This window comes from Atta colombica, unplaced genomic scaffold (genome assembly GCF_001594045.1).
Source record: "Atta colombica isolate Treedump-2 unplaced genomic scaffold, Acol1.0 scaffold96, whole genome shotgun sequence".
Lineage (NCBI taxonomy): Eukaryota > Metazoa > Arthropoda > Insecta > Hymenoptera > Formicidae > Atta > Atta colombica.
Window position 1 is genome coordinate 2,280,778 of NW_017259590.1, and position 23,132 is coordinate 2,303,909.

General features: G+C 29.2%; 1 protein-coding gene across 1 annotated transcript; it reads left to right on the plus strand.

Moving 5' to 3' along the window:
* Positions 1 to 434: 434 nt before the first annotated feature.
* On the plus strand, positions 435 to 5,419 carry LOC108693617 (neural-cadherin-like). Its single transcript, XM_018202651.1, has 4 exons — positions 435 to 584; positions 1,320 to 1,502; positions 5,097 to 5,286; positions 5,373 to 5,419. The coding sequence occupies exons 1-4, from the start codon at positions 435 to 437 to the stop codon at positions 5,417 to 5,419; spliced, it is 570 nt and encodes a 189-aa protein (XP_018058140.1).
* The last annotated feature ends 17,713 nt before the right edge of the window (positions 5,420 to 23,132 follow it).

A 23,132-nucleotide genomic window follows, 5' to 3' on the forward strand; every position in this document is an offset into this window, starting at 1 on the left:
AACATTTAAATGCATGATGTGAAATGCGAATCGCAGCATCGGCAAAAGGGACAGCGGTTATAGGTTATTCCGTATATCCGTATCTTGAAACTAGAACAACCAATATCATTTTATGAATCGGAAAGAGCAGGTTCAACATTACATAACATACGTAACAATTGCCTCTCGATTTCCGAGTCACGTAAAGATATCAGTTGTTTTAACTCAAAATATCGATATGTGCATATATGTATATACGCGAGTCCCTCTCTCTTTTTCTCTTCTATCTTAGGAAATTTCCGTTCTCGTTTCTGTTTTTCCGTTTTCCGTTTCCGTTTCCGTTTCGTTAAGTTGTTCTCGGCGCTCCCGGGCAGCCGGTACGCTTTGTAATATGCCCCTTTGTGTGTGTCGACAGCTCTGGAATCGACAATAATCCGACGGTCTTTTACCACTTAATGCCGGGTTCCACGGCGCAGACGAACAAGTTTCATACGTTTTACCTTCAGCAACGCGGTGAACAGTCGACAACTTGGGCTGATATTAAGGTTAATCATCCACTAGACTACGAGAGCATAAAAGAATACAATCTCACCATACGAGTGGAGGTATGACTCGTCTTTTATCTACATGCTCGCTTTTGTGAGTGAAAAAGTCTTTACATAATCAAAGTATCTTTTAGAAAAATAACATATTTTCTGATGATAAAAACCTATACAAAAATAATCTAATCGTATATTAGCTAAGAATTAACCGCTTGGACTTTAAAAGCATAGTCAATTTTTTTATTATAAATTCTGATATAAGATAAATTTAAATCGATAAAAAAATAAATAAAATACAATCCAACCACTAATACTAAAAACTTAAAGTTAAAGTTTTCAAACATATAATTTTTTTCTAATTTTTATTTATTCTGGAAGAAAATACAAAAATCTGAAATTCAAAGATCCGGGTTACAGACGAAGGATGAAAATTTCACATTGCTAACGGAGGATTAATGGCAATAAAATTTTAGCATGATAATGTTCTATTACATTGACGATAACAAATTTTATGCAATTGATGCAATGTTAAATGTAAATATAGATGCATTAAAGTCCAATTTGAATATTAAATAATATAAGCATCTATAAAAAGAGAAACAAAGACTGATATAATCAAAAAGTAACGTTTACATCTTTGTATTAGAATAATGAATGCAGATCGAGAAAAGCTTAAAATAAATGTATTCAAATATAAATACATTCGTAATTTTACACGAGAATAAAAAGGAAGAGTCGGCATCAAGAAGCACACGAACGTGAATCGTTTTGTAATCGCGGTCAACTTAATCCCACCAGAATAATGGAGCCCAGCAGCTGGCTTCTGAGGCTACCGTGTACATCATGCTGGAGGATGTTAACGATGAGATACCGCTGTTCACCGAACGAGAACAGGAAACCGTACTCGAGGGTGAGCCAGTGGGCAGCAAAGTCACCCAAGTAAACGCCATCGACAAGGACGGGACATTCCCCAATAATCAGGTAAATCGATATCATGCGCTATTGCACACTAAACAAATTGACGCATCCTGAGAGAGTAATTAATTTCGATACTAGCTAATTACTTAAGAAATAACATATGGGTTCCAAACACTTGTTCTAAATTTCTTCTGCGTTTATGTTATGTGGTATCATTTTAATAACAAAATCTTAAAAGATAAACTGATATAAAAAACATATATATAAATCATAATTTTTAATTATTTTTCTCAATTTTTGCATAATAAATATATAAGTTGTGTATTTTGTATTAAACAATCTAAATTTCTACATTTTATTACATTTGATTCAATAAATACATATATGATTATATTTGTATTTGTAATGAATTTTATATTTAGAATATGTGAGAATAAATACGCATAGAATATTTCTTCGTTAAATTAATTTAAATTAATAATACTTATTCGTTTTTTTAATTTGAAATATGGCTATTGTATCCAATTAAATTTATCAAAGAAGTACACATTTTAAATATTTATGTCCAATTATTATATAAAATGCAATTAACGAAAAACTAAATTAAAATTAGCAAAGAAATTCGGTTATAATGAAAAATGGCTGAGAAAAGCGCATCACATGTTCAACACAGTTCTTTCTACATTTCTTTACTGCAGAGATCCGATTTCGCGTAGATCGATTGCAGGAGAATTGCGGCAAAGCTATACAAAAGAACTAAAGAACATGTTCGGGAACATGTATCGCGCTATTGCGGGGACCCTTGAGAAGGATTTAAAGGAGCTCAGTCATCAAAGTCCTGATTGAGGAGAGACGAAGGACAGCTGGGAATTGGGGAATAAGAGCGGTTACAGAGTGCTTAAACACATAGCCATAACTTAGACTGTCGTATAGAAACTTTAATGTTTCATGCGAAAATGCATTGCCGCCATTGGCAGAATGTTATAAACTCTGTAACGGAGTAACGCAATTCCGACGAGCACACGTTTGAGTGGCGTTGAATTTATCACGTATGATCGCATTATCGGATATGCCAGCAACACGAATGTATATCGCGCCGACATTTAATCGCGTGATTATCATTCGTTTTACATTGAAACCGAGTTGCTATGCTACCAAACGCATTTTGTAATGCCGATACAACTACCGATTAGGTGTAAACGTGCTGAATATTATGAAACAAGCTGCTAGTTTCTGAGGGAGATATTGTAAATAACTTTCAAATCTGGGCTTAAATTAGATGAATTTTGTCTTTCGATTTAAAACTTTTAATAATATACATACTTAATGGAACTTTTCTTGCCATTGTGGAGTTTTTGTAAAATCTTTAAACTTTTTAAATCAACGCACTGATAAGTATTTTATTATAACTTCATTATCAGTTTCTTCATCAAGATGTTAAATTTTCAATTTTTTTATTAATTAAATATTACATTTTTTTTCATAATTTACAATTCTTTGACAAAAAATTATAAATTTTTATATATATAAAATCAGAAAAAGTTTTAATTTCTGTTAAATTATAGAAAATTATTCTTTATTATATTTTATCTCATACACACATTTGTAAATTTTATCTTCTTTTACATACCCTTTTAAGAGAAACAAAGAAATGAAAAGCTGTTAAACAAAAAAAAATCATAGAGAATTTTACTACACATTTATCTTTTTTTCGTTAAACAAAAATGGGATAATTCTTAGCTAAGCAACTCTGTGAAAATGATATGCAACGCAACTGCCAAAAAAAACTTTACCTCCGTAGTAAAACGGAAACGGAGCAACCGTGAAATATCACGAAATTTCCAAGTGGAAATTTGCCGATTAAATAGCATGAGATGCGCAACTGTAAATTTCACCGATTACGTGAAATTCTTCGCGCGCAAAGGATCTGTCAAATATGCACATTCTATTTGTACGTATTATACACGTATATACATATGTACATATTGTACATACATATATATTTTATACATATATATATATATATATATATATATATGTGTGTGTGTATGTATATGTATATATACGGATCTAGAGTTGCGGGGCGGAAATGCGCACAACTACCAAGACAAAAGGATACAACGTGAATCCGACATGTAGTCGAGCACAGTAATCGCGTTGCTGCAAACTCGATATCTTCTTTTCCTCGCTCCTTCATCCGTTCTTTCTTGCATGCGCACCATTATTGGCGATAGCAAATAAAGACTTTTATAAAAATAAAGAAACGGAAATTGAGAAATTGGTTGTATAATAAATAATATATAAGATAAAATTGGGTGGTAAATTTCTAAATTATTTATAAATTTTTCACGCTTAATAAAAACTGGTCTAATTTAATGTAAAATTCATAATTTCAACAAGAAAACATGTACGTAATTATCAATTCCGTCAGTTTAAATGTTACTGTAATGAATATATAGGAAATATTAATCGTAACGATAAAATTTATATAAAATCCAACGAAAGTGTGTTCCACAACATACTTTAGGATTTGCTAAATAATCTATAACCAGAACATTGTTAACATCAATTTAATCAAGTTTTTCCGTTTTCGTCTAATTAAGGGATCACAAAGAAGTACCGAGTACGTTGAAAGAAAACCATTCCATCATTACATAAAATTGCACCGTTCCGTTCGGGTTACAGTAACGTTGTTTGCCGTTTCATTAAAGTAAAATTGGAAGGCACAAAGTGCCGACACGTTCGCAACTTGTGCAAGTAAAGTCTTGCAGTGCGAATTTCATTCAAATTTTCTTCCGCGATAACTATCTCAAAGTTTCGAGCTCTCGACGCCATTATACACCTCAGACGACGACATTTTTATGCGTTTCGCGTACTTTATACATACATGCATTTTAATATGAAACAGGGAGTTTCCACGAATAAAAGTAAAACAAGTCGAATAGATCATACACTCGCAATATACTGCGTGAGAGAACCGAAATTTATTCAGAGTTCAAACTACGTTTTGGATGGATATGTTAATGATTTATGCCGATTATTACGAATTGATTTTAAAAAATTTTTATAAAACAAAAAGAATAGAGACTAAAAAAGTCATTACCTGTTAACGTAAAACACACATTAATATAGGAAATGGAATATAACGTAATGTTATTACAATGCCGTTACGCTTTATTATTAATTTTTAAGTAGGTAGGTGATTTACTCATAACACTCCAAACAATTTAATTTTATAGTTTTATATTTTTTAATAATACATACAGAGTGTGTTAAATTTATATTACTTATACCTTTATGAGATAGAAGAATGTAAAAATAATGAACTTTAAGATTTAAACTTTTCTGAATAATACTTTTCCTTTTTCAGAGAGAATAAAGTTTTTAAAATAATTATTATGCTGTGACTACCTATCTACTTAAAGATTAAATCTTTGGATGTTCCACATTTTGTACAAAACATCTTCAAATTTTTAATAAATTAAAGAATTTCACTTGAGATTTGTCGTCTATAATATTATACTATTAAACTAGCAAATAAGTACATTTTTTTCTTCGTTAATGGCGCGATGTCGAACGGAATTATGATATTCTTTCAGTTACTTGCGCATGCGAGACACGTAGATAGAGTCAATAAACTTCACATTATTTATCCAGGTCACATATTACGTGGTAAACAGCGAGAGGAACGAAGGCAAGGATTACTTCGAGATCAACAGGGAAACTGGTGAGATCTTCACGAAAGTAATGTTCGATCGCGAGAAGCAGGGTGCTTACGCCCTGGAGGTGGAGGCCCGAGACGGAGCACCTTCCGCACGACCTAACGGCAACGGCCAACCTAACTCAGGTAGGTGGTACGGAAAATTTTATTTAAAAGCCGTCTGCGCGCGCCATACAGACTGTATTGCTCGTACTATAAATTCTGTTAAATAGCAGATTATAGGAACAATGTATTTATATTCAAGTTTATGAACGATTGAGGGCGTACCAGCTATACAAAGTTATCGTATAAAATGGTATTACAACAGGAACAAATTGCTCAGTTGGAAATTATAAATGAGTTCTCAAAATAATTTATTCAATGGATATTATATAGAGAGCTTATTATAAAAATTATGCAATGACATCACAGTGCCAACCATCATACTTTAGGTTACTTAATTTTCACTTCAAAAAGCACATGAAAAATATTTGCAATTTTTAAAATACAAGAAAAGATTAATTGTACGTTAAAAAATAACGTTTTTTAATTAATTTTATATAAAGTATGAAACATTACTTCATCGAAATCAATGAAATATGAAAAAAATATACAATAGAAGTATATTCTTTGTGCAAGTATTTTATAAAGTTGAGTAAATAATAGATTGTAAAAGAATGATATTTATATTCATGCAGAATATATGTACAAATCAGACAAAATCATCATATAAAATTGGAATAGAACTCGTTTATCGTTCGGCCAGTATGATTCAATACCGAAGAAAAAAAATCATGTAGATCCGAAACTTTATAGATTTGAAAAAGAACGTTTTAAAAATATAAAATATATTAATTGTATACATTCATGTTCCTATTTATTATAATTACGTATAGCTCTCTTTGATGAAAAATTGTTTGAAATTGTTTACATACTTTTATCTCCTTTGAGAAAAAAACAAAGTTATGAACTTTTATGTACTTCTTTTAATATTATAATTGTGATCTATTTTTGTGACATTATATGTTTTGTTTTTCTTAAAGAAAAGTTTTTATTCATATTCAGAGACACTCATAAAATTTTATGTCTGTTTTAGACATCATATTAAATAAATGCTTTAAAAAATATCAGAAATTAACTATATATCATTATATATTATAAACATCAAATTATATTAAAAACTCGATAGTATAAATACAAGAATTTTATTATACTAAATGATTATTGATTTGTAGTGATAAGTGAATTACCAGTGAAATTAATATCATTTGAGGGGAAAAGAGCTCTCGGGAAAATTCACTAAAGCGCTTTCGGCCGGCAAAGCATCTTAAGGATTTTTCACACAACATGTGATTTGCATTATCAAACTTTTATGGTATGAACTTTCGTGCATTAACATGATTACGATGTCGTCTTTCGTCTTCCGCAAGAGCTTGCATCTTGCATTAGTTGATTACATGCTTATACATTTACTCGCAATTTTGAGGGAACGGAATTGATTGGAAATAATTATAAATAAATGTTATACGTTTCTATGTAAAAGAGTTATAAACGATAATCGCCAGTATTTCGCGTAACGGGATAATACTCATTCATGTAATGTAATAACTTTTCCATAAGAATTTTTGTACATAATATTTTGAATATTAAGCTTTTTTCAAATAATATAATAAAACAGAAACGATAATCGTGTAAAGCTGATTATAATGATAGAATATAAAAGATATTAATGTATTCTGCAATTAAATTTGTATTCCTGTTGAATTTTGATCAATTAGAGAGATGAAAAATAATCAAAGACCTTGAAGGGTTTTTAATACAAATTGTGAATCGCTTTGAGTCAATTCGTGTAATTATTACAGTATTGTAAAATTAACAATAGTTATGTAATGCGATTGTTAGTTTAATGGAATGCAATGCAATTTGCATGTAATGCAAATCATTAATCTTGCATTACTGTTTATAACTTGTTGCAAATTGTATAACGTTAATTTCCGCGTTGCTCAGTATCTTACTTGGAGGTTAAAAAATTTAATCCAATATTGCATACGAAATTTATTGTCATTTATTGGATTAAATAAAAGACAATTGCTTCATTTTTTGATGTATCAATATATCCAATAAAATAAATGCTATCGTCTCTTATTCAATCCAACAAATGACTTTTATGTATTTAGTAGATTAAATGTTGATTTTATTCAATTCTCTTTTCTCTAAATAGAAAATGAAAATGTTTATTTAGAGATTTAGAGATTTAGAAATAATAAACGAAAAAGAGAGAGAGTAACCCGACTAAAAATTTATCTATGTTATATTTTTTTTTATATCTCTTCCTTAAATATTCAAAGATTCATAAAGAAATAGTAGACTTTTTTTTAATACTTCGACAGATTTTCTCTGTGAAATGGATACATTTCATCGCTAAAGTGGCACGTTGCACTTTTCATGAAATTTTAAACACTGAAGTTCCAATTCATCGATCGATATTAACGTACAGTTACTTTCCCTTCTCGCTACCGATATGAAATAGGGGAGACCGGGGCTAATAGACTAATTTTTTAGTTTCAAATTTTTACACACGAAATTAAAAAAACTTATCGAAAAAATGAATTCTACACCAGTTACTACATTTGATTATCTAATAATATTTTAATATTATAATAAGGGGAAACTGATAACTAATATAAAATATAAAAAATATAATATAAAAAAAAAATGCATTTTTCTAATGCATTCCATCTGATTCGACTAGCCCCGGGATCGGGGTAATTCAACTAAGATTATTAAAATAAAGATTAATAATTAATATTTTAAGCTACATCTTTGGCTACATATTAATAAAACTTTTATAAAAATATATTTTAAACACAAACATTCTCTTCGCAAAACAATGCTTCTTTTTGTAAAATTTGTTCATTTCAAAATGAACATTTCAAAAATACGTCGAATGAGCCTAGTTTTTGAGATTGGACATGAGGGAACTAAACTTATAACCACTTATTTACCACTGAGGAAAATCTCTTTAAAAGAATAAAATTTTGAGTAAGTACTATAAGAGTTGTTACTAAATGAGTACAGTTTCAAGCTGTGATTAGTCTATTATACTCCCCCAGTCCGTTCATTTTTTAAAAACATTAACAATATACGATAACAAAGACACATAAATAAAAAAAATCTGTTGTACTTTATTAAGTAAGAACTACACTTACTATCTAAGTAGAAATCAAATATTTTAAACAATCATATATGAAAACAAAAACTTCGAGAATAAAAATATTTATTTAGGTACGATTTTTTAAAATTGTGACATAACTTCTATCATAGATGTGTTCGCAACAAGATATTACAGCAGACTTAGCAGCAGTCGCTGCTGTGTGCTCAGACACGTTTTTACGCGAGTCTCGCGTGTTTTGTTGGGCGGAAAAAATTCATTATTATATTAAAAATTCATTATGCTTGAATTTCCTACATAATTATTTTGATGGTCCAACAAAATTATTTTCAGATCTTTATTTACTTCAATTTTTAGATATTTCAGCAAAATCGTTTTTTTCCATATATATATATATACGATAATTGACGGATAATTAACGTGGTTATAATCAAGATTTTACGAAGATAATGCGCACTTTCGTTAATTAAAAGTTAAACCTAAGAACTTCGAACGGATAGTTAAGTCTTAATAACATAATTTTCATTAAGCATCGAATTGCGCGATGTCACGCGATTATAATGCACGCACATATAGTGCACATACTGTTAAATAAGATTGATATATGGTCGATATGCGTCCCTTTCTCATTATTTGTTCGCAGAGAAAATTGAACATTGAAGAAGATATACAACAATTTGAAAGCTGTGTATAAGATTAAATATTTCTCAGCATTGCTGAGTCAGCAAACCTCCTGAGAATTTTTACATGCTACATTAAGACGATATATTACTTATTTTACAGGCTTCAGTTCGGGTTCTCAAATTATTGAGAGATAGGTTACTATCCGTCCGTTCTTTCATCTCTTTTGAAAGTTTAGCAGAAACGGGCTTTATATTCAAGTGAATATCTTCCTCAGAGGTGAATATTCTTCTTCTTCCTGAGGCTATATTTTCAGTAAAAGCCATGTAGAAATTGTTTTAATATCCAATTAATATATAAAACTCAAGAATAATATATGTAAATGCTAATAATCGAGCAACAAAATTTTAATCAAGTATTATTTACATAGTACTGGATCTCTATAAATGCGATATTATTACTTTATCAAATTACTTATTATTAGATTATTAGATTATTACTTTTAACGATTAAACAACACTTAAATATTGTTTTACTTAAACTATTTAAATAGCAAAATCTATTTAATATTTATTAACTAAATATTCAGCAGTATAAAGTGTAAATTTTAATATATAATAATATGTCAGAAATTTAAAACAAATTTTATTAAAGCGCAAAAATAAATTTCGTGTAAATATTTCGTATAAAGCCGCTTTATTTGAAGAAATATAAACACATTGCAAATGTTTCAATGATAAAATTTAGCTCGCTTAATAAATTTTAACATCACTCAAAATTGCAAATATAAAATTGCCTTCAAAACATATACGATACTCAATATCGCTATCTACAAAAAGAATATGAAAAAAAATTGATGATATTAAACTCGTAAGATAAATGATATATAAAATTAAAAAATATGAAATAATAATCGCTTTATTTTATGGATTTATTACGGAATCGCGAGAATTACATATGGATATCTAAAAAGTCGATATGAAGTTCAAATTACTATTCGTTGAAAGAGTAAATTTATTCGCCTCGCGTTTGTCAAACTTTTTCATATAACCATTAAAAGAACCGAATTTTATTGATTCTTATTTTTACAAAAAGTACATATGCGTATGCAAGATTTTATCGCGTGATCTCAAGCGATCTATATATTTATGCGTTCATATATATTTGTATTTCTATTAATTAATTTATTCGTTTCTTTCTATTTTTCACTGTTATTTAAATAATAAATTCAAAATCATGTTTAATAAATCATGAAATATCCTATTCAAAATAAAAAATTTTCATTTATATTAATAAGTATATAATGTAATAAGTATATAAGTAATGCTTTTTAATTGGATTTCCTGACAATAGAGAATTTTAGAATGTCCAGTAAAAGATAAAAGCAATAATATTTTTTTATTAGAAAATATAAGAGTGCACTTTTATATTATATGCACAAAGAAATAACAAATTAAATATCCTAGATCAAATATTGGTTCTAATATATTTGAATATCCATTTTAAAGCAACAGATTTATGTAATGTCATATTTAACTTTATATTGTTGTAATAACATTCATATACATATGTATCATGTGAAGTAGAATATACCTATGAATATGATATATTATATCTGAAATGTTTTCTCTCGAAAAACCGTTACTTTAATATAAAATAATTTGACAAACTCACCAGTACGATGTAGCGGAGTAGCGGAGTTGTAAACTACGTTGCAAATTCATCTGTAAAAACCAGATTAAAGTAATGCTCAAAATAATTAATAATTCAAAAAATAATTATTATATGACGAAGTATGTAAGTATAGCTGTGCGTTTTACAATTTTATAAAATGTTTATACAATTAAAAAAAAATTATAAAATTTCAAAAACGAAAAATCTTTCTTTCTTCTAATTATTAAAATTATTCATAATTCAAAGAAACGAAAGAAGAGAGTATTAATAACAAATACTTGTATAATAAATTATTCACCCCAAGGTTGTTCCACTATTTCTCGATGCCTCGCCTCCTAAGCCTCCTCCTCCTCTCAGGTTATCAGAGTTCGTTGCACTCGCACAATATTCGCGAAAACGCGATGAACTCGCGATGAATACTCGCTAAACGATCGCATGCAAATCAACTATCAAAATATAACTGTCGCGCGACTTTGCACGTCACTCCCGAAATATTGAAATTAAATGCAACACTAGCGTTTATAAAAAATTTCCCAAAGGTTCCTAAAAAAAATTCAAAGAGGAATAATTACAAACGTATGCTAAAATAATTATTATAACATATTCAAGCAAATACATATCGCGACACACTATGGAAGATATAAAAACTTAATGCCGAAGATCGTATATTCAAACAGAAAACAACTCTAAAGGACCTCTAATTGATCAATCGTAGTCGATTATTATCTTCACATTCGTGATTATAATTGGTCAATTTCTTACTACTTACAGCTTACTATCTCCATTGTAGATGATTCTTAAAAATTGCCATGTGATTCTATTTTAGTGCTGATGATTCTTAAAAATTGCTTTCACAACGAGCGTATATTCTTCATATTTTTTATAATGTACGAAAAAAGGGAGCACAAATGACGCGATGAATACGTAATTGATTATGGGATCGAACAGAATGGGGCTAAATGGGGCTAATTTCTTTCAATGCGTTTAATGCCAATCCGATTTGCCACAATTCATTATTATAATAGACGTCAAAATGTAATATAATAGTAGACGCGACAAGAATTGAAGCCAACCTCTGAGAGTGGCTCCAACCTCTTGTCTTCGTGCATAAATCACGTCTAATACAGTCGACTGTATTAACCGCTATTCATGTGAAATGCTAGAAATGAGTCATATGGTAGGGACACGTGAAGAGTTAAAGATACCCATTAGCGTCAATTCCCAAGATCAAACCGTATTTTTTTCTTTGAGTATTCAATTTTCTCGTCAGGATAAACTTTTTGGATACTGCTCTTTTATAAATATTAAAGTATCACTGGAAAATACGATAAATGCATTAATCTGCATTAAGAATAGATAGGTGGAAATCATAAAATGCAAATGCACATGTCATTTCGTCAATTTTTGTCAAATTATAGCCTCTCAAAAATCCTACGCGCGTAGACCGTTTATGAATGAACGCGGTACATACATACATGCGTACGCTACTGTACTATATGCTTAACTGATCAGCTGATTTATAGTAACCACGTGTTTCACAATTATGTATGAATCAAATAAGGTCCACACGTGCTGGTCAACTCCATTTCTAAGTCGCAGATATAATTATCTATGTTTTTAAATAAGAAATTTGTAGCAAATTGTTATTAGTCTCAGATAAAAGATAAAACTCTAATGTTTTAAAGTTAGATTAAGTTAGATTAATTTATCTTAATTAATTTATCAGATGTTATTAAAATTAATACAAAGATGAAATTGATTTTACTATCCGATCGTTTTTTTAAATAAAAATCACTGTGAACTAATTGTATTTAAAGAAATCATTGTATTAAAGAAATCATAAGATTTTAGTTTAAATCATAATATTTTAGTTTAAAAAACAACATTGAAAAATGCACGTTTTCATAATTAATTATATTAAAATGGAATATTATATTTTTCTTTTTTTTATTAATAAATAGAGAATATAAAAGAGAATATGAGAATATAGAAATGAAATTTTTAGTTTTTATTATGTTATATTTCCAATTCTATTATTCGCACAACTATATTTTAACACTCAAAATAAATAATATTTAAAAATAAAAAATATTAAATATAAAACAGTTATATGCTTTCCGAAAAAGATTTTTAATCCCAAATAAATTTGAAAAAATTGTATGTATAAAAATTGTAAAATAAAAATAACTTAATATCAATAATTCAGATAACAATAAAAAATGTTATCAATTACTCACGTCATACACCGCCATTGTCTCTTCTTCGATTGAATAAAACACGAAGGATCATCTGAAAATACACAACGAAAATTCACTATTGTATATGCGCAATATATATCGAATACGTAAATTGAACCGGAAATCGCTCATAAATATCGCATTGAAATAACAATTTATATTTCTCATCCCTTATCGTTTCGAACTCAACTCCGAATAAATAAATTGCTTGCCGAATACCTTGGATAAATAACCATCGCCTCGAATGCTCACAAATCGTTAATCGATGAGAGTAAATTAACTACATGGGTTGATAATCGTTAATCATTCACAGAGAATAATCGTATTTTCCCCTGATACTTGCCGCGATCGTTACGAGGAGTAATGTGATGATACACGAAGTTGCCAGAGCTGTCTGCCCATACTCGAGTCGAATAGTAAACAAAGCGGCTTTGATATAAACGTAACGTATCATAAAAACAAGTTTCGATGACAGCTTTTACGAAATACGCTTTATAAAATCGATGTAAATTTTTTCATATTTCTGATTAATTTGGATAAACGAGCTGTTTGTACTTATTTGTTTTGAGAATTTGTTATCATTATCGGAAGATTATTTTTTCTAAATTAAAAAGATTTTAAAAACTTAATAGAGATATCATTGGAATTTTAATTTAACAAATGTATTGCAAATTTATCATAATGTGTATGAAAGTCACACACACACACACACACACACACACACACACGCGCGCGCGCGCGCGCGCGCGCGCGAGTCAATAAATAACTTCAATTACCACTTTGATTTTTAAAACAAAATTAAAATAATTCATTGATTCACCTATATGTTATTACAAATATGTATAATTTCATATATTATATGAATATATTATATGAAATCCTTTGTCACATATATATTAAAACAAAATTTTTCTACGAGTCGAAAATGTAGTCATACTATCACAGAATTTTATTCTTTTTTTTGATCCTATTCCCCATTTTAACTAGCTATTTCGAAAAGGAAGTGTTAACATTACAATTGTCGCTTATAAATATATCGGATATGGTAAATATAGCATATAAACCTTTCCTTCTCAATGATGCCATACATGTATTTTGTAATATCGCATGCAATATATTTTTGCACGAAACGATTCATACAATATGGAAATTTAAAAGTATTCAAATAATATTTTTACAAATGACGTAAAAGATATAAAAGAAAAGAAAAAAGTTTCTATTGTTCTGCAATTACTTTTCACGTAAACTTTTATAATCACAAATTCTATTCTACAAAGTTTAAAAATTAATATGTGGAAGACATTAAGTTAACAATTTACTGCCATTTACATTTTTGATTTTCCAATTAAAATTGAAGCTGTTTGTTACATGTTGTAAATTTAATTTTAAGATTAAGAAATGCAAAAGTTAGTATCAATTTACGTTCAGCGAAATGCGTATCGCCGCCAAATGGAAGAATAGAAAACGCTAAATCGTAATTATGCAAAATTAAATTATGCATTGCGCCATTGGATGTTAAAGAGAAAATGGAATGAACAAGCATGAATTTTCAAGCAAGATTCTTAGATAACTCGATCTTAAGCTAACAGATTATATTAGTCTATTCTTGTCGTGTGTATCAGAAATTATTCGACGCGAAATTTTCTTCATGAGAAATGTAAAAAGAGGAACATATTTTCTACGCGAGCTCGAAAATATATGATCTCACAAATTTTATGTATCTAAAGATTAAAACACTAATTATTTGAAAATATTAAAACATTAATATTTTAGATGTTTAATAAATCTCCGATTTTAATTTTTCTACATCATACATAAAGATTACAAAAACTTCAGAATTCAACTTAATAATCGTTTCTAACCTTAAAAAATACTCATATAATTTCTTCCAGAGTTAACACTATGGGTGAAAATTATTATATTTATCCATAGTTAAGAATTTTTAAATGCTTCTTTCTGTCTATTTTGAAGGTTGCAAAGTGTTGGAATATCTGAATTAATTTCAATGTAGAAAGATTAATTTTAATATTAAACGCTTCTATTAAATGTTATTTTAAACTATCAAAATTTTTATAACAAAAATTATATTAAACTCAAAGAATGTATGGGTGAAAATTCTCTTACAGTAGCACTCCGTTAAAAATATATTTCTTTTCAATATTTAATTTTAAATATTTTGACTTTTCCTGAAATATTTAAAATTGTAAATTACGATTTATTTTATACAAACTATTTACATACTTTTAGAAAAGAAATTTAATAAGTAACAAGTAACGCAGTATCATCTACTTTCCTTTGCAAATAATGTTTATTTCAGATTCTATGAATACGATTGAGGTGAACACAAGCGATGTGAAATTCGGATTCGCTTCAAACAATGTCGTAACATTGTTGCAAATGATCAGGGTTACTTCTTTGTAATGCATTTCAGCGGTAAATGCGATGCTCAGCGGCAATAGTGGCGAGTGTTAAATAACAATTATGCTAAACTGCGAGCGTAACCCGCGGCGTTTTCGGGGCGTGAATGTGCATATTATATCGCAGGTACACGCTCGTTAACAATACAGGGCGCTGTTAACAATGCAGCCATACCATTGTAAAATTTTGTCCGTGTTCTTTGCTACGGACTTGTACATTCAACTGTAATGTCGGCTGCAATTAATCGCATAATAACGATAATTAACGGCAAAGATAGCTAAGTTTGAAGTTAGAGAGCATACGCACTAATTATTCATATGAATAATTTTTTAATAAAAGACAGTACAGTGTAGAATCTCCTTCTTTTCAAAAGCATATAATTAACTCTGCATTCTGATATCGAAAATAAAATATAAAATTTCCAGTTTAATTCACGTTAAATTTTTAATTTTTAACAATAAACATTTATGACATATATCGATTCTAAATCTATATCAGCAATAATGTTTATAATCAATCTTTACTTTGCTTGATGATAGGTATCTTGCACAAAATATATTAATAACCAAAAGAATCATTTATGCTTTCTAACATATCTAAAAGTAGATTTACAGAAAAAATCAATTTAATTTTTAACAGTAAATATTTATGACATTCACATATCAATTATAGAGCCATCAACAAATTTATAATCAATCTTTATTCCATTTAATAATATCTTTTACAGAAAACATTATTTAATTATAATACCATTTAATCATTAAAGAATTTGCGCTTTCTATAAAAACATACAAATTTGTCTACATTTATTATAGAAAGCGTGAATGATTCTTTTGATTATTAAATAATGTGTTTTACATATAAAATACATTAAACAGAAAATATTGATTATAAATGTGTTGATGGATTTACAGTCAATATATGAAATCATCATAAATATTTATTGTTAAAAATTAAAAGTTTCTTATAAGTTAACAAAAATTTCGTTTCGACAAAAATATTATTATTCTAACTCTGTTATTGAATAATATATATATATATTTACAGTACTGAAAATTATTAACAAAAAACATTAATTCCAAAAATCTTTGATTTCTCGATCTTTATATACACTGAAAAGAATTTTCTCAAATGTTTTGTGTAACGTAACAAATGTAACGAAATGCGCGAAATTGCCGCAATTTTTGCTGAAGAGCTCCAGTTTTATTTTTCGAACGTTGATAAACATCAAAGATGTTGTGAGCGTAGGATTGTTTTTGAGAAAGATAACGAATGCATCGCGCACGGAGGGTCGAGAGGTCCTGTGATCTTTGTTCGCTTCCACGATGATTATTTTTATTGTCATGACTCGCCGGGAGCATTTTTCTCGGGGTTTTAAGTTTTAAGTGGTGGCTTTGGCGGCCGACGTGTGCGCTCACTCGCAAGGCCGAAAAACTGAGCGTTTCACGCTCGCTGCATTCGCGGTCTGCAGTCTTCTCGGACGGTGTTCTTGATTCTGGAGTTAAAGGGTCGACTACAACCCAGAATATATGCATACCGTCTGGGTAACAACCGAATTACGTTGCAACTTTAGCTATACACGCCGCTTCTGTGTTTTTCTTCGGATACGCTTCAAACGGGGGAGGTTAAATTGCATTCGTAGTTTTGGCCACGGAACCGCACTCCTGCTTGGGTAAACGCGAACGTTCATCTCTTTTCGGGGTTAACGCGAGTTTCTTGCTCTTCAGCATGCAATGTCGCGGAATGCATTCAGTATACGAGTGCAATCAATAACATCCGGGTATCTCTTTGAGCTTCGAGATCGACTATATCTATTCCAAACTGTTATGCAAACTGCCCATGATAATATTTGCTTGCTTTCCTGCTAACGAGTTTCACAATAATTAATTTTTGTAAAGAGTTTAGAGTTAACAATTTTCGTTTTCTGGCTATTCGAAATTCAATAGAGGAACAATTTTTATTCACAGATTTTAAATTATAATTGAATATTGAAAATAAAGTTTAATATTGCAGTCTAATATTGCAATCTACTATTGGAAATCTAAATTAAATTCTTATTATATACAGAGAAATAGATTTATTTTATAGTAAAAATAAATTTTGTATATGAATGATAAAATATGAAACTATTAGAAAATTTCTGATTATCGATTTGTTATTTGGTAAATAATGTAATAATCTCGCTACTCCTATTGAAATTCATTAAGTTCATTAAAGTTCATTAAAGTCGAATTTTCGTTTCGATGTAACTTATTAATTTTTTGCATTTTTTCTAATAGAAAACTTTCTTACAAAGAAAATACATTTAATTTCTTTAAAAACAAAAATTTAACATTTCTATTATAAATTTAACTTGTTTTGTTTAATTTAATTTACATAATTTAACATTTGTGAAAAATATATATCGATAAATTATAATTGTTCTCTTATATTTGAACAAGACGATAATATTAGTTGGAGTAACATTCTCTCTATTTCCTACACAGCATGCGAGAAATTTGCATCACTCGGCGATATAATTCGCATCTCATCTGTCAGTTGGAAAGGCGTTTGAATTGAAAATACCTGATGCATATGGAGGACAGACAGCGGCAAGCAGCGGCGCGTCGCGGTTACGAGAATCTTACTTACGATGAACGAAACGTCAATATTGCAAATTGTTACTTTGACAGGATATTGACACGCACTATCGCAAGATAACGGGATGCATGGTATAATTTTCTGAGAGAGTGCTTTCGCGAGTTTGGCGACGCGTTGGACGTTTGCGATCTCTCAATTTTGTAGACGGGTATTATGCGTGACGCACGAAACTTGAAGTTAGAATCAGTGACGTTTCAAGATAAGGGGCTGAGAATCTACATGAGGACTGGTAGGCAAGATCCAATTGTCGTTCGCTGGTCCATTAAACTCCCTGCAAATCTCATTTCGTGCGAGGTTGCGGAAAGGAATATGGCGTGATAGCTCGCAATCAGCATCAGCGTCCTACTTTTCCTCAAACAATTTTTTTATCCATTTACGTATATGAACGATAAAACAGACAAATGAAGTAATAGTAATAGAGTTAAATATTATTAATTCATTTTATACATTGGATACTTTTAAAAATAATTTTACGTTTTGACTACTTAATCAAAAATTGATATTTTTAAAAAATATGTAATACATACATAATAGATATTTTATATTTGTAATATAGATTATGCAATTATTTTATTATATATGAAAATTATCCAATGCATAATCTTTCAAATTACTATTAAATTTTATATTATATATAAATTAATAACTTAATACAAATTGCTGTATTAAATAAATCGAATTAATATATTATCCAAAATAATTAATCAATAATTTCATATCTTTATTTTTAATTTAATTTGTTTAATTCTATTTTTCAATTCTTTTCATTTGACGCAAGTTATGTGTAGCAAAAAATTCATTACAAATTCTGACGGCGTTTTGGCTCATAATCTATTTATTTTACAAATGCAAATGTACACATAAACATAACGCAGACCATAACTCAGAACTTCGCCGTTTCCGCAAAAAAAAAAAAAGAATTTTTCACGTGGGAATTGCAGGTTTCTGTGAATGTAGAGAGCGGAGAAGTATGATTCAATATGCAGAAAATTCAATTTTCGGAATTCTTAAGTTGCGCTCGTTGGCGAGCACTTTTTAAAGGTTAGAAGAAAAAGAGAAATATGCGATTTTATTCCACCCTTGTTCTTTCATATTTTTATTCTATTTCGTTGGACAACTCTGATGTCAAAGATACTATTGGACGTAAAAAGCTTCGTAGGACTTCTAAGGAAGGACTTCATAAAAACTTCTAAGGAAATAATAGAAACTATATTTTTCGTCTAATTTTATTTTAGACATCTTTAATTTAAAAATTTATTCAATTGCCATATTGTCAAGAATAATAATTAGCTAATATAACGTTTATTATGTTGTAAAAATAAAATTCTCCTACAAGAAAAATTAGCATTATGTTAAAATAATAACGAGTCGACAAAAGCTAAGGGATGAGTTCCAAGTGTTTGAACTAACGACCACGACATTGTTTATTTAATGCCCTCAAGAACATCCAGAAAATGAAGAAACGTTTTAAGCAAGAAGCTTAACAATTTTACAGTTCGCATTCGTTTACAATGCGATGCTATTTTAATTTATTAAGCTTGATACTTTGATATTCTTTTTAAATAGATGTAACTTTAAACATAAATTATAAACATTATCTAATTATTCGATATTTAAAATGTCTTCTCTTGTGGTATTCATTACTGCCGGATAGCGAGAGAGATTCTTTTTGTATTAAACTTTTGTTTGAAAAAAAAAAACACATTTGCAATTGCCTGCAATGTATATATCGCGTGCAAGCACAATAGGTAGAATATGACGAATGTCGAGGATGAAGAAAATGTTGAGAAACGAAAGAAATGATACGTTCTGTTGCTCATAATTTCCAGCGAACTATGTGCATCACAGCCGATTTCCCAGGAATGACAATCGACCACGGCCACATATAGTTGCACGGGCGAGCATTCAACGCGAGTGCACAACTTATTTATTTACTTTCTTGCTAGTTACAGCGAAATGCCAGCGATGGGTGGTTAGAATGAATGAAAAATAAAAGAATCGACCGAGATAAAATATGAATAGAACTCCGAGGCTCGCACAGAAACTGCGCCTATAGCGAATATTGAAACGAAACTCCAATGTCGCGCGACTCGCTTGCTTCTTTTCATATTATAGAATACGTTCCTGTATACATGTTTTTATTTTCTGAAACTTGCGACGGAAGTATGTCATTTCTCGGCTATAAATAATTAGTGAACGTCGTTGTGAATGAATCTTTCATCGCCAGATGCGGGGATAGGGTTACGTGAGTTCGAGCTCAGACGCCTGCGATAATTACAGCGTTGTTTAATTATCTGGAAACTTCATCAATGAAAAATGCTCTCATTAAATATGATATATTTCATAAATAGAATATATCTAATTATTGTAAGATTTAAAATATTTTCGTATTAATAAAATTTCGAGAACAGTTTATATGCCCAGTAAACATTGCGCGTACTTTTAATATTTTACATTTTCATTTATAATATCATGATATTATATATATTATATATATTTATGCGTTATTAAATAGATCATATTTAAGAAAAAGCAATGAGATTAATGTTTTTAAATTAAATATTACATAACCCTCCAGTGAAATTTTGCACCTTCCGTCAGCAATTTGAATTTTGAGCTTCATTGCAGATTTTTATAGGTATACCTGAAAAGAACAGTTTTGCTGAAGTATCTAAAAATTTAGCTAGGTACAAACTTAAAAATAATTTTGTTGAATCATAATAATTATGTAAAACGACAATGCTGCAAAGAGCTTGAATATAAGCTTGAATAATTATATAGTTTGAGCACCCTACATAATTATTTTAATAGTCCAAACAAAATTATTTTCGGATCTGTATCTAACTAAATTTTTATACAGATGCATCAGCAAAACCGCTTTCTCCATATATTATTCCATATATATGCATTTTTTCTAGATGTAAGACTAAAATATTCTTGTTTAAGATTGTATAAAAATCTGAAGAAAGTCTTGCATACTTGTGTGTCTTAACAACTTATAGAAATCGGATCGTATTTTATAAAATAGTCAAATTTAAATTTTAAAAATTAATAATAAGTATACTTATTATTTTACTTCAAATTTATATTTATCTACTAGACTTCACAATCAAAGTAATGATTGTATCTTTAAAGTACAACTTGATCTGTGAGGAGGATAATAATTTTGCGAACTACATGTATTTCAAGGAATTACAATATCATTTTGAAAACAAATTCAAGCTTCTCGATACCTTTAATTTCATGTTGTTCTCTTATTTCTTTAAGTAAAATTATTGATATTTACACTTATTAAAATTGTAATTTTAATAGAGAAATCAAGGCTATAATTTGAAATTACCATTTATTAATTTCCGTTTGACACAGCACTTCCGTTATTTTATAGCATTCGTTCATAGTTTATAAATGAAAGCCGCTAGAAACTACCAAACATCTGGGCTCGACGAAGAATCGTCACAGAGACATAAAACAAAATCCAATTTTCTTTGCGTTTCAACTTGCGCTCGTGCACAAATAACACACATATGCATAGGTGTATAACATGACATAATTCTGTATGATATGCCATAAAATGTGGATGGTACGGAGAAATAAGCAACATGAAGATATGAAGTATAAAATACAGAGGGGATTGTAATAGGGGAAAACTTCTCCTATAACCTGCTCAACAGTTTTAGAAAAGAAATGAAACATATACTATGCGCAAAGAGTGACTTACGAGATTTGAAGCGTTTTATAAAATAAAATGTTTCAAAACTTGTTTTCAGGAATGTATAATTAAAGAAGAATTATTTAATTTCTGAAATTATACATGTCTAAAAAGAAAGAATTTTGATTTTTAATATGGAGTAATAAATTGATCAGAATGTTTTAATGCAGTTATTAAAAAAAAAAAACCTATTTCCAAGTTTAACTAAATATTATTTATTTATTCTATCTATGAATCAACCGCGATCTGTGTTAATTATGTTAGAATAAAGCGAATTGAAACTGTCGTGCAATGGCTCAACAAATACAAAGTTATATACAAAACTTGAGAAACTCAATACGAAAAGTTGTAATAATTTTATACTGACGGAATAATTAGATTTCAGGCAATTTAAAATGCAGACAACTTGATAATTGAACTTTGTTAATTAGAGCCCGATTATGTAAAATCTATTGATTATTTCTCACGCAAATTCTATGTTAATTCGGACAGAACTTGCAGTTCTTACAAATGGAAAATACTCAAACTGAAATATATTTATATTTAGTAGATCTTGATTTTCAATACAAAAGAATATCAATTTAATATAAAATCTAAAAGTTACTCACACACACACACACACACACACACACACACACACACACACACACACACACGCACACGCGCGCGCGCGCGCGCGCGAGAGAGAGAGAGAGAGAGAGAGAGAGAGAGAGAGAGAGAAAGAGAGAATATAATGATAAAAATATTCAGATGCAAATATTTTATGAAAATATTGATAAATTTAGTAACCGATTTAGTTACCGATTAATCACTTTCTGCCACGACCAACTTGTCTGTATTAACTTTATACATTATTTATTTGAAAATAATCTCAGAAATAGAATTTTACGTCCAGACTATTGTAAAATTATGCATTAGCAGGAGACTGTAGTGAAATTACATCGTTTATCTAGTTGTGTTTGTACGACGATGTACAATAAAATAATAAAAAAGAATTTCCATTGCCTTCGTCATGTCTATCTACTCGAGCTCGCGGTATAACACAGCCCGCGATGCAGAAATATGCGAAAATGTTACATTTGTCTTTGTCAGATAATCTCGTGAGCGATTTAAATTCTCATTAAAAAAGTGCGCAGATTATAACTTTACGCCGCAGTCGTTATATTAAGCCAAATATATTTTAAACATGAATATATTTTAATTGTCAATTTTTGCTGAAATATATCAATAGAATGTCTAGTACATTTTTATCATAATTAGGCACACATAAATTAATTATAATAAAAAATCTAAAAATTATAATATTGCGTTGTTTAAAAAAATATTAATTCCATCGTGGCAAAAATTATAAAATTTTATATAGCCATATTTCAAAATTAAAATGTATAACTTCTTTTTAGTTTGCTAATTATACATTGTAAGATAATCCATGACACAAGTAATCTGGAATCAGTATATAATTTACATACGAAATAAAAAGTTAAAAGGAAATTATAGAAAAATTTTAGTAGATAACTAATAA

Excerpts from the sequence above, each read along its gene's own strand:
- LOC108693617 (XM_018202651.1), top strand. The coding sequence starts at position 435 with ATGCCGGGTTCCACGGCGCAGACGAACAAGTTTCATACGTTTTACCTT. Across the intron at positions 585-1,319 it reads ATCTCACCATACGAGTGGAG|AATAATGGAGCCCAGCAGCT; the intron begins GTATGACTCGTC and ends TAATCCCACCAG. Across the intron at positions 5,287-5,372 it reads CAACGGCCAACCTAACTCAG|CAGATTATAGGAACAATGTA; the intron begins GTAGGTGGTACG and ends TCTGTTAAATAG.